Genomic DNA, 14,239 nt, shown 5'->3' with positions numbered 1-14,239 from the left:
CAAGATAATATCTCGTTTTCACAAGATAATAAGTCGTTTTCACAAGATAATATCTCGTTTTCACAAGATAATTATGTCGTTTTCACGAGATAATTTTTTTCTGGTATTTAAGAAAAAAATAATTGCGTGTCCTAAATATACCACCGTAGAAAAACCTTTTCTGAGAAAAAAAAAATCTCGTAAAAAAAATTCTGTTATAAAAATATAAGAGGATATTTGTGGGATTCGAACCCTAGCAATAACAAGAGATGTTTGTAAAACACTTATGCCCCCTTCCCCCAAATTGGAATTTTTCAAAATCCAAAAGGGCACAACTCAATCAAAATTGGCGCGATCGTATCCAAAACAGAACTTGGCCTAGATAGTTATCTGATAAATCTATTTACTAAATTTTATTTCAGTACATGTATGTGCAACATCTGCGAAGAAATTGAATGGAAACTGCAAATAATTCGAATTTTTATACGTCCAAGGGGCATAACTCTGTCAAAAATGGTGCGATCATACCCAAAAACAGAACTTGACCTTAGTTAGTTATCTGATATATCTGTATTCCAAATTTGATTTCAGTATGTGCAGCCTCTGCGAAGAAAATGAACGGAAACTGCAAATGATTGAAATTTTTCTAAGTACATGGGGCATAACTCTATCAAAAATGGTGCGACCGGACCCAAAACAGAACTTGACCTAGATGTTTATCTGATATATCTGTATACCAAATTTCATTTCAGTCTGTGCAACGGTTGTGAAGAAAATGAACGGAAACTAAGTGGACCGACAGACAGCAGCAGAGCAATATGCCCTCCCTTCTTCTATTAGGTTGCACAAAAATCCGACGTATGACTATCATACTGCTTTGAGACTGACGCGCTATCCATTATGCTACATTGCTCATGATGAATTTTGACATTTAAATCATGTTTGCGATATGACCCTTGACTTAATGGACTTGAAGTATTTCTCGGAAAGATGGGAATGTTTTATCATTAAAGTGTACTTTCAAGGTATAGTGGGTATTTTTGTAAACCAAAAATGTTTACTTTATTGCAAACATTTAGGATTATCTTTCAAAAAAAATGAAGCGAAGGCCCACTTCTACTGAAAGTATGAGAAAATGATCGTTTTTGTTCTTTTTAGTGTGTGTATGCTTTTTCATAGGCAAATATTTTCAGTCATTGTGAGATTTTTGTAAATTGTAGGGATTTTACATTAAGTATCCTTTGATATTAGATGAAATATCAAATAAAATATGGATATAATCGAGATTAAATTTTCCACTTATCTGCCGCACTATGGGCACTTCGTCCGCCTTATCCCCCCATCTGCTTGGTTTAAACGAAAGGAATTTGAATAGTGATGTTTCATTGAGAACATTAATTTTATGCTGGATACTGCATTTTCATTAATTGTTGTTCATTACTGCTATTTCTCTTAGTCGTATTTCATTCATATCAGATTCAACGTCAGGAAACACCGAGACCACACCGACAGTGGTCACTGAGTCAACAACAACTGCAAGTACCATACAATCAACTACTGTATCAACAACAACCGAAAGAACCACTCAGTCAACAACGTTAGTATCAGCTACTGCTACAACAACAGCCAGTGTATTAACAACATCCCAGAGAGCAACAGCAGAGAACACTTCACCAACACCATCCGAAACGGAGACAACTTCAACAACCAGAGCCTTAGAATCAACTACCACAAAGACAACACCAGCATCTTCTCCTACATCTCAAGGTAATGTGTGTTTAAAGTAGTTTTATTCTTTCTTCTGTAGAGCTCATTATTTATTTCACTTAAATTCTAATTTCTCTTACTTGAGCGTCATTTAAATACAATAAATGAAAAACTATGTTTGGTGACATTAATTTTGGTATATTCAGAATTCAGAGGAAATATTAATAACAAACTGTTTAGCTATATCATGAATAATAATCAACACTGTAAGTGTCAGTGCAATTTTATTCATATGTTAAAAGACGACGAGACGTCCAAAATCCATAAAAACACACCTACACTTTTCTTTAATATTTTTGTCACGATCATCATCTGTTTTATGTTTACTTAGTATAATATCTGTATTTACATATCTGTATGTTGATTTCTTATATAACCATAGAGATGCATAATTTATAATAAAAGTAATATCTTATCTGTCACCTGCTTTCGTGTAAATTCTTATAACCACAGAAATACATACATTTATTCTATAATAATAGTAATATCCTTTCCTGTCACATTTATAGGTTATTTTCTTGGATTTGTTTTCATTGACCACTGCAGTTTTATTGGTTTTTTTTTCGTTATTCTTTTTTGAGAAAGATCGATTGTTTCACGCCATGTTCGAGATTTTTTCACTAATAAAGAGACGTCACAGGTGAAGGGCTTCAAATTTAAAACTTGACTTGGCACTCAGGGCCATTGAGCAATGAGGTTTTTTTTTCTCACCCGAGCCGAAGGCTCAAGTGAGCTTTTCTGATCAAAATTTGTCCGTTGTCTATCTTTGTCGTTGTAAACTTTTCTCATTTTCATCTTGGAACCACTGGGCCAATTTAAACCAAACTTGCAACAAATTATTCTTGGGCAAAGGGGATTGAAGTTTGTTCAAAGAAGGGTCATGCCCTCTTCCAAGGGGAGAGACTTATGGACAAGTGAAAAATAAATGGCATCTTTTAAAAAATCTTCTAAAGAACAACTGTGCCAGGGATGATGAAACTCGTGTGAAAGCATCCTCAGGTAGTGTAGATTCAAGTCTGTTCAAGTCATTACCCCCAGGGGTAGGGTGGGACCACAAAGGGGGGTCAAATTTAATTTAGGAATATATAGGATTATATTTCAAAAATATCTCAAAAACCAATGGGCCAGGAAAGATGAAACTCATGTGGAAGCATCCTCAGGTAGGGTAGGTTCAAGTTGTTTAAATTATAACCCCCGGGGGGAGGGTGGGGCTACTGTGGGTATCAAAGTTTAAAATAGGAGTACATAGGAAAAATCTTTAAAATCTTTTCAAGAACAGCAAAGCCATGTTTGGTCATATTTAGACCATAAAGGTATTTGTATATACTATGAAGTATGTAATTATTTAAGTTGGTTCAATTATCCCCTTCTCTCCCCTGAAACCACTTTTATATTTAAACTTGTCAATACTAAACTGATTTTTTATTTTACCTAGCCAGTTGCTCAGGTGAGCGATGTGGCCCCTTGGCCTCGTGTTTCATTGTGCTACCACCTATCGCAAAACAAAGCATCGGTGTTTAAGGTCTCATCCGAAGGACCCGCGACTTTCTATTAAAAATGCCTGAGTGCTTGGCGAAGGGACTTTTATCGACCAGGCCTGGGGACCTTAAACTGAGAATAGACTTGTCAAAATTTTGATTTTGAATAGCTTGTTAATTATAACAGATTCGTTACCAAGAATTTGTAGGGTGTAAAATTAAACAAATGATATTTATTTGAAATTTTTACTTAACTTAACCCTGTTCTCGGTATATGGTCTAAGGCCCAGGTTCAGTCGCGACCGTGATTCGAACATAAGACCTTCCGATCAAATCACGAACACCACTTGAAGGTTGAGTGCTCAAGTCACTACCGCGACTAATCTAAGTCAAGAGCAAGAAATTTTATCCAAGACCTTTATCCAAAGACATTCTGTTCCTCACTCAAAAATCTCCGAAGCGGAAACATTGCTGTGGACAAAATCAAAGCTTGATCTGTAACTATTTAAAGTACTCTTACTTTCCAAAAATCAGCTGCATTGTATCTGCTAGAGCTTAGAAACAAGTGCAGAAATCAAAGTGTTACAGACACATGGACAGGCAGACAGACGAAAACAAAAATCGTAAAATCAAAAGTATTGGACTCAGTCACCGGTGTCTTCCGCTATTTCCTCTCAATCTACAATCTAGATTGGCCTTTCTGCCCTTACGCATGGTCCTTCAAATTCTGCGTCTTTTGATCTTCCATCTATTCTGCGTCTCATGCTCTTGCACCTAGCTCTGCGTCTTATGCTCTCCCATATGCATCTAGCCCTGCGTCTTATGCTCTTCCATCTAGCTCTGCGTCTAAAAGAAAAAATCTTCCATACAGCTTTGTGTATTTATCTTAAAGCAAAAAGACCCCCAGCTAACCGAAAAAGACCATTTCTTAGCATCAAGAGGTCTACAACATTTTTTTCAACAAAAACTCCGAACCTTGGAGTAGACGCAGACGATTCATTGAAAAGTCTGATTAACTTAAATAAATGGTTCTCCATTTGTTGGGCTCATTATTGAGAATAACATTAATGGCGCTTTGATCACCTTTCCTTATATTAAATAAACCTCAGTGTCTTTCATTTAATTACAATTCTTAATTGTTAATTAGTCATACACTCATTAACAACTGAAAATATTTGATAAGTGGAAGACGTGAGCCTGAATTTATCTTGTTAATTATATTTTTTATGATATTGAGGTATTGGGGGAATAAATGCGTGACATTTGGATTGTGTCAAGGCAATCATATCAACAATGCGAAATATGCATATTCGGTATAAGTGGAAATTTTAGCGAGACGCAAATTTAGCGATTTCTACCTAAAATCTGGTACAGTGTATTTTATTTTTAGCGAGAGGTAATTTTAGCGACTTTAAAATGCTAATTAAAGAAGTTATTACAAATCATACGCAATTAATTTTTAGCGATATTCAATTTTAGCGATGCCAACACCATTGCTAACAATGCCAAAATGAAATCCTCGCTAAAAATTCTACTTATACCAGACCTGTTTACTCTTACGATTTCACCGTATTTTGTATGGATTTTTAGTCTAAAATACGTCTCACGTTTTGCCATTATGAAAATACGGAAATCAGAAATACGTTAGTTTGGAATTTAACAGTTAGTTTTCGTTATGATCTGTCTTAGCTTCACCCTATTTATCGCTAAATAAGAGGAAGATTTAAAACACAGAAGCAATGTCAGGTTGCCAAAACGCTTTGGTATTATGAAAAGACAAAGACCTTGTTGTTTAACCATGTTTTTGTAATCAGAAAAGCAGTTTTTCTCTTTTATTTAATATATGTAAAATTGATGGAAAGTGAAATCTTACTGGCAAATGACAAATCTAATAAAAAAATACTGAGAGACAGCGTTATGGGTAAACAGGTCTGTTATACGGTATTAAATTGTTCGGTAGCTTAAAAAGAAAAACAGTATTCTAATCGAACATAGCCAAATTGGACATCGAGTGAAAAGAAGTCCATTTACCTGTACATATAAGTATATTCCATGCATTACATATTGACATGAACCCTCGCCTGTCAAGTCTATTTTCGGGTGGTTGAGATTCCGAAAATGTTCAGAAGATATCTGGCTGTTTTACCGGACAACTTAACAGAGAGACTTGGTCAAACGCTTACATTTCAGGCAAAATCTAAGAGTCAAATTTGATAAAATTTGTCAAGAAAATTTTCGAAGGAAGACAATTAAAATGATCGCAACCTACCCTTTGCCATTTTAAATAAATTGATGATCTTCATCACTCAAATATTACGTGTTCTTTCCGAAAAAAGCAGGAATTGGCAATTCCTTCGATGCTAACCTGGAGAAAAACTAGAAAGAATTGTGGTCTAATAAATGTACAATTTCTGGACAAGGTGGCTGTTTATACTGAAAAAAGGAAATTTTACAAGCACATGAGGTATTTTTTTAAGATCTTCTAGATTTTCATTTAGACATCATTAGACAGGAAAATCGTCGAAATCTTATGTATACATGTACGCATGGAGCTCGTATTAAATGGCATTTCTTGGTTTTGGTTAACATGTATATCAACATATAACATCAGCACATATTACGATATTTTTGACACCTATATATATATACTATTTTGTGCTTGGTAGTTTTGCTTTTTTATAAATATTTGGTGTTTTTCAAAAAAAAAAAATTAAATAGAACTTCCCGTGTGATGCATTAGCCAAACACAATAACAAACAATTTCTGTTAAGGTTTCGTCAAAGGTCAACATGTCCAACAATTTATTTTTACAATAGCCCCAAAACTATGTGGGGTATAAAGTTAAAACTCTTACAGTTTATAAATATATCACTGATTAATAGATAGAAAGTATCACTTGATAAAAAATACTTGGAAAAAAATATCTATTGAGAAAAATTCTTCGTAAAAATGCATATATTTTTTTTTTAAAAATACACCTAATTAATTCCGCGCTTTTAGTGAAAACCATTATTGCAGAAACAAAATATGTTTATCAATGAAGGGCAAGTTGGACTTGGATAACCTCTAGAAAGTTGTTTTCCCTGTTTATTTTGTCCAAATGTTAAGACTTGAAAGTGAAAGTACAATGCAAATGACGTATTTTATAGGGGTCTTGTCTTTATACATGTCATGCTTTCAATAACAGCCTTTCAGAGACCATTCACATCCAACTTGCCCTTCAATGATAAACATATATTATTTCTGCAATAATGGTTTTCACAAAAAAGACATAATGAAGCAGGTGCATTTTTCTTTAAATATGCACATTTTCTGATACAATTTTTCTCAAAAAATATATTTTGAAAAAAGTTTGTTATCAAGCGATACTTTTTATCTATCATTCAATGATATATTTATAAACTGTAAACGTTTTGACTTTATACCTTACATAGTTTTCGAGCTCTTGTAAAAATAATTTTTTAGTCATGTTGACCTTTGACGAAACCTTAAAGCATATTATCAGCCTTGTTTTAACCTGCCATTTTATATAGCTGGTCTCCTGGGAGATGAAGTGTTTTTAAAAACTGTTGCGACAAGGAAAAAAGATGTATATTAATTGTATAATTGATGTTATAAATACCATCCTCATTTCAACATTTTCAAGAATTTTAAAATCTCTTTGCACGTGAATTCTGAAGGGTTTTTTTTTTTAAATTGTTAATCTGATCATGACATTTTGCACTTTTGTATATTTTGATTTCCTATATAGAAATGTGAATAGCAATAACTTGACGTTTAATCTGTAGTAATTCACAAGTGAAATAAAATATTTAGGAAATAACAAACAGTGCAGTTAATCAAGCAATAATAAAAATCGGGAACAGAGCAAATGCGGACCTTCATTCATATATCAAAGGTGGTATTAGGTGTCCCTTGGGAGTATACCGGTATATTCCCGGTCAAGGCCGGCGTATGCTCTTTGTCATAATCGGTCAACAAAAATCACCCGCGTTGTGCAATGGTTAGAACCTCAGCTCTAGAGTTGCGAAGTCAGATGTTGATCCTGACATTGCGGATTTGAATCTTACCGTGGGACGTAGCATTTGGTCCTTCGGATGAGACCGTGTAAACCGAGATCCCGTGTCGCAGTAGGTGTTGGTACCATAAACGATCCCTCCTTGCTCAATGGATGAAAGTGTGAAGTAAAGAACAACATTTTCAGCCCTCCAACGGCAAAAAGTTGCGTCTTCATATGAGTGAAAATTCTCGAGACGGACGTTAAACAACAGACCGAAACATGTATTACTGTATGAAAAAAAAATTGGTACTGAAAGAAGTTAGCATTGAAAAAAGTTGGCCTCTACCCCCCGCCACCCCCACCCCCTGAGTCTGTTTTATAATGATTTTGGTCACACCATGGTTTTGCGGCATTCCCTATATATGATAGTGATCCATGTTGCAGGTTGCACAACAATTTTAATTTTAAAAATCAGTAGGTCCTAAAGTATAATAAATCTAGTCAATGCAGGAAGTCTACATGTATTTTTTTAAATTTAAAAAATAAATCAGCTCCATCTCGTGCCGAAATGCCCAAATCGGGAAAGGAGATTGAGGAATTATTCTGTGTCAACTATATTTGACGTGATCTTCAAATAAAAATGCTGTTATGATACCAGCAAGGTAAAAGTCATGCTCCGAGTTTTCTGCATACTTTTCACTTGATAAATTGATAAAACCTTTATTAGACCTGCTTAAATACAATATTAAGCAAATCGTCACTGCACGTTGTCATTAGTGACAGTGTGTGGAGTGTCCAGGGCGTCATGCTCGACCTTTTTGGATTTTGAAAAATGGATATTGTGTATGACTACCGATGCATGCACATCCAGCTCCTTTGGCGAAAAAATTCAACTTGCGGTCAAAATCACCTTACTGCCGGGTTATATGAGATGCATACCAAAATATGCATACAAATTAGTAAGTCCATAATAAAAGCCACTTTCGAATTACTCGTTTCATACTGTTTAAGAGATACAAGGAGGGGCTATCGCTCGCCCATGTCCCGGAATGACCCGGATATCTCTGTAAAGTAAGAAACTCGTACTAAAATAAATCTCACATAATAATTAACACGTTGTATTAAGGAATTGTAAAATTGTCTAAATATTAAAAAATAAAAATGCATTTCCCTAAACGCTATCTGTTAGACAACGACATGTAGATCGTATGCTCCTTAAGCCAATCTTTCTTCTTAATATGAATCTAGTTAAACATATCCTTGTTCAACGCGTATCTTAACTGCATTTACTCCCCTTATTTGTCTTTCTTTCTATACAAGATATGTACATATAGCTGTTTTAATTTGGGTGGGGTTTATTACGACAATGCTTTATTTTAATGCGCTTTGCTTTTGTAAATTGTAACCTAGTTTTGTAGCTAATGACCATTATAATTTTTCTGGCTTCATCAATTTCTCTATATTATGTTTATTTTATTTTGTGCACATCATTGAATCACAGACAGCAAGCTCGCAACGTTTATTCATTTTCATGAGTGTATGTCTGGGGGGAGATATTTTTTTTTCATTAAGATATTTCTCGCCAATATCAAAAGTTTTTGGTGAACACAATTTATCACAGAGTAATAAGACTTAGTATGATTACATGTAATTGGAAAAAATTCAACGACATCTTTATCAAAATCTGCAGTGGATAAGGATTTGTACTAAGAAATATATTAATATGATTAAATGAATCTGAAAACAGTTTTATGCTCCTGAAATCAAAGATTCGGGAGTTTATTGTTTTTTACCTGTCCGTCTGTCTATCCGGAAAAACTTTAACCTTGCCCATAATTTTCATATTTCACATGTGTATTCCTTTTGACGAGACCTTTCTTCGGGTACCATCAAACTTGACCCCTTTACCTTGGATATTGACCTTGGCCATGATTATTGACCGGGGGTGTTAGGCTTTCATACTTCTTATAGGTATTCACTGTTACAAAACATTACAATAGGTAAATGTATACAAATCTATTTTGACCTTAAATTTGACCCACTTTTAAAAATATTTTGACCTTGCCATAATTTTTTATACGTAAGTCCTACATGTAGGGACTTTCATATTTTTGGATGTTTACCTTGTGATAATACCTTTCTCAAATCTGATCTGTTGGCCTTGACCTAGGATTTTGTCTTGCATTTGAAAAACCCCAATCTTCGCCATAAGCTGCCATACGGGCCGGGCGCATCAGTGTTTCACAAAAACATCTTGTTCCAAGATTCTTTAACCTCATCATAAATCAATTAATATCAGAAAGTTTTTCACAAATTAAAACATCAAGTAATGTTCTTTTTGCTTACACAATGGTCAAAATTTCTTGTAATTGAGTGTTCTATATTAACCTTAATGGTAACAAGATGTGTTTGTAAAACACTGATTCCCTCGTATGGCAACATAGCAAAGATTAAGCTTTTCTTAAATGCAAATTTAATTAATTGGTACCAAAAGTAGGGTATTCTCACTGGAAAACAATTGTGAAATTTGAAAGTAAGCTAATGTTAAACTTTTTTAATAATTACAAAAATCTCCAAGGTCAAAAGGTCAATGTAATTTGTATCAAATGTAAGGTCCTGCCACATAAATACTTTTGTAGAGCATGAAAGCCCTAGCCCTAACCGTTCAGAAGGTATGGTCAACGTTCAATTTCTTAAAAAGTAGGTCAAACTCCAAGGTCAAGATCAAAGGGTCAAAGTTATTGTTATCAAATGAAAGGTCTTGTCATAATGATCAAATATGTAAAGTATGAAAGCACCAGCCCTAACTCTTTAAAAGTTATGGTCAAGGTTTGCTTTGTTAAAGTAGGTCAATCTCAAAGGTCAAGGTCAAAGTTCTTGTTATCCAATGAAGGGTCTTCTCACAAGGATTACATGTATGAAGTATGAAAGCCCTATCCTTAACCGTACAAAAGTTATGGCCAAGGTAAAAGTTTTTTCACACGTAAGGAAATCGTCAAGGTCAAAGGGTCAAAGTTGTTTGTATCCAGTGAAAGGTCTTTTACAAACATTATACATGTGAAGTATAAATGTCCTGGTGTCTACTGTTCAAAAGATATGGCCAAAGTAAAATTTAAAAATTTTCATGTAAAAGTGGGTCAAACTCGGGGGTCAAAAGGTCCAATTTGGTGGTACCCAAAGAAAGGTCTTGTCATAAGGATCAAATATTTAAAGAACGAAAGCACTGGCCCTAATCTTTAAAAGTTATGGTCAAGGTTTGCTTTTTTTAAAGTAGGTCAATCTCAAAGGTCAAGGTCAAAGGGTCAAAGTTCTTGGTATCCAATGAAGGGTCTTCTCACAAGGATTACATGTATGAAGTATGAAAGCCCAATCCTTTACCGTACAAAAGTTATGGCCAAGGTTAAAGTTTTTTCACAAGCAAGGAAATCTACAAGGTCAAAGGGTCAAAGTTGTTTGTATCCAGTGAAAGGTCTTTTAACAAACATTATATATGTGAAGTATAAATGTCCTGGTGTTTACTGTTCAAAAGATATGGCCAAAGTAAAATTCAAAAATTTTCATGTAAAAGTGGGTCAAACTCGGGGGTCAAAAGGTCCAATTTGGTGGTACCCAAAGAAAGGTCTTGTCACAAGGAATACACATATGAAAGTCATAGCTCCACTAAATCAAAAGTTATGGGCAAGGTTAAAGTTTTTGCGGACAAACAGACAGACAGAGAGACAGACAGACACGACAAAAACTATATACCCCCGAAACTTCGTTTACGAGGGCATAATAAAGAATAAGACGGTTAATAGAATATTAAACAAAGAATAAACCAGAGTTACTACATAGTTCAATGAAAAGCACCATCAGTTCATCAGTTGATTCAGATTCATGATAATTTCTTTTAAGGTTATCCGATCCTCAGGTTCTGAAAATCAGGCATTGAGTAGTTGAAAATGCTCACAAAGATGTCTCTAAATTCTCAAATTAAAATGTATTTACCCACGGTGTTTCTTTAAACTACATCGTCAAATTTAATCATATTAAATAGGGAAAATTAGTAAATCTCAAATAATTTTTCAGAGAATGCGATTTGAACTACTCACTGCATATTTTTTCAATTGATCACTGATCAAGAAATACATTTTAGGAATAAAAATCATAGGTATCCAGGCTTTTAAAGAAAATTGCATGAATTTTATACTTATTTAGTACTTTACTTTCTCCTACTTACTTCCATCATTTCATAATACATTGTGTATGAAGTGTTTCCTTTCAAACAAAACACCGTAAATCACTTCTAATTTCAAATCATGCTTATAAACATTGGAAACTAAAGCTAAATTAAAAGACATTTGATTTTTTAAAAATATGCAAGTTTTACTTAGTTTTATGAGGTACAAATGTCAACTTTTTTAATACGATTTGTTAAAACTTTAAAGAACATTGAATCATATGTAGAGGCATAAAATGAAAATTATTGCATGAAAAAATTTCAATTTCAAGCTTTATTTTAAGCTTTTTGAATTAAATTATAAATTTAAGAGTTATCCTTCCTGGCTGAGGATCGTATATCCTTAAACTATTTTTTAACAAGGAAAGAGTAATCATTTTTATTGTACAGTTAATAACACATCTGTGAATTTAAAAAAAAAATCCAGATTACTTTTTCAATTTTTCTCAGTAGAAACAATCGAGAACACAACATTAACACAACAGGCATCTTCGACGACATTGGATAGCACAGATTTAACGCAGGAATTGTCTTCAACGACAATCGAAACCACAACTTCAATGCAAAAAGCACCTTCAACAACACAAGCTAGTACATCTTCCACTCAGCATTTATCAACTGTAGAAACAATCGAAGGCACAACTTTAACGCAACAAGCATCTCCGACGACATTGGATAGCACAGTTTTAACGCAGGAATTGTCTTCAACGACAATCGAAACCACAACTTCAATGCAAAAAGCACCTTCAACAACACAAGCTAGTACATCTTCCACTCAGCATTTATCAACTGTAGAAACAATCGAAGGCACAACTTTAACGCAACAAGCATCTCCGACGACATTGGATAGCACAGTTTTAACGCAGGAACTGTCTTCAACGACAATCGAAACCACAACCTTAACGCAACAACCACCTTCAACAACACAAGATAGTACGTCTTCCACTCAGCATTTATCAACTGTAGACTCTCCTACAACATCTGAGACCACAACTTCAACGCAGCAAATATCTTTATCAACAACAGAGGATATAACTTCATCTCAACCGCATGCATCAACCTTAGTAAAAGAAAGCACAACTACACCTAGACAATCGACAACAACTGTAGTAACTTTCACGGATCTCAGTTACTTAGACAGACTGGGGTTTACTCCAACTACGTTTGCTGCAATGACAACAGGGGTGTCTTTCCTCATTTTAGTCACAATAGGCATATTTGTTTTACTTTTGTATACTATACATAGAAAAAACAAATTTAAAAATGAACCTCAAAAGAAATATCAATGGGATGATACTTGTAAAAAGAATAATAGAAGAAATGTGTACAGTTTAAGAACTTATCCTACAGCATTCCAAAATCGCAAGCCATTATTTTATTATTACTGGTGATACAAAATGTTTGTAGGACTCTTAAGTCCAATGGTAACGCCAAAGTCTGCTAGTCTGTGTATAACCCCGATGGTTTGACACGCCTAAGCCCGAAGTTGCAGGAAAACAAGTAACGTTTATGACGTCATAGTACTACTGCGCGGTAGGCGTTGGTACGTAAGAGATCCCTTACTGCTCAATGGCTGCGAGTGCCGATTACAGGTCTAAATTTGAAGCCCTTCACCAGCATACAGTGAAGACTGTAAACAATATACAACAAGTCAATCAAACATGTCACGTCAGCACACATTTCTCTGTGTATATTTCTACGCGTGATTATATACGAAAATGGTATTCAAAACAGTAAGCTCAGAAGAAAAACTCAGCGAATGTAAATATTGGACCTTAGCGTGTCACACCATCGTACTTTAGCGCATCGCCTCTCATTGGAAACAAGCGAGACCATCGAACTTTTAATTCTTAGACATGTATACTAACATTACATTGTAGATTTATAATTTTATTATCTTTTAATATTTATAACTGCATCAAAAACATTTAGTATTATGGGAATTTCTGTAAATTGTCTTCAGCACATTACTTGTATATGTAAATCTTGTCAATAAGAATTGAATCTTTTTTTTATTAAACTAAAATATTGATTTTCTCACAAATCTTTATTATCAAATAAATCAAATATATAAAGCGTGGGACGTTTCTAATTCTGATGGCTAGCATTAATGACATATTTTTACATATACCCTTTAAAAAGAAGATAATCCGGATAAGGAAAGATAAAGTATTTGTTCACTGTTTACTTCATCAATAACATTTTCAATATTAACCATGAAATTATGAGTAAAAACCTTTTCTGAGAGAAAAAATCTCGTAATACCTTTTTCTTTTAAAAATATTAGATGGTATCCGTGGGATTCGAACCCCTAGCAATAAAAATCCGAAGTATAAGACTTTGAGACTAACGCGCTAACCACTATATATGCTATATGGCTCATGATGATTTTGGGACATTTGAATCATGTTTGTGATATGACCCTTGACTTAATGGACTTAGTATTTCTCAGAAAGATGCGAATTTTGTGCCATAAAAGTGTACTTTCAAAGAATAGTGGGTCTTCGCTCCATGTTTTTGTAAACAAAAAAATGTATATTTCATTGCAAACTTTAAGGATTATCTTTCAAAAAATTGAGCGAAGACCCCACTCATATTGAAAAAAAAATTGTTAAAGTATGAGAAAATGGTCGTTTTTGTTCTCTTTAGTGTGTGTATGCTTTTTCATGGGCAAATAATTTCAGTTTTGTGGAGATTTTTGTCAATTTTAGAGATTATACATTTAGTATACTTTAATATTAGATGAAATATCAAATAAAAGTTGGATATAATTGAGATTTAAATTTTTCATTTCTT

At 34.0% G+C, this 14,239-nt stretch overlaps 1 protein-coding gene across 4 annotated transcripts in view; it reads left to right on the top strand.

Annotated features, from left to right (window-relative positions):
- The window catches only part of LOC134238725 (mucin-2-like), a 74,713-nt gene that overhangs the window by 46,213 nt on the left and 14,261 nt on the right, over positions 1-14,239 (top strand). For 2 of the 4 annotated variants that reach the window (XM_062720844.1, XM_062720842.1), the window contains exons 9-10: positions 1,456-1,746; positions 11,894-13,473. In XM_062720844.1, the coding sequence (XP_062576828.1) occupies positions 1,456-1,746; positions 11,894-12,834 (1,232 nt within the window). In that variant the 3' untranslated portion in view covers positions 12,835-13,473. Of the gene's footprint in view, positions 1-1,455; positions 1,747-11,893; positions 13,474-14,239 lie in introns of those variants that run through there. The other 2 variants (XM_062720843.1, XM_062720845.1) reach the window with 2 other exon arrangements.

This window comes from Saccostrea cucullata, unplaced genomic scaffold, assembly GCF_032062105.1.
Source record: "Saccostrea cucullata isolate Sc308-1 unplaced genomic scaffold, CSIRO_AGI_Scuc_v1 ctg163, whole genome shotgun sequence".
In the NCBI taxonomy this organism is placed as follows: domain Eukaryota; kingdom Metazoa; phylum Mollusca; class Bivalvia; order Ostreida; family Ostreidae; genus Saccostrea; species Saccostrea cuccullata.
The sequence above is the reverse complement of the archived record's forward strand: the minus strand, read 5'-3'. Positions and strand labels throughout refer to the sequence as shown.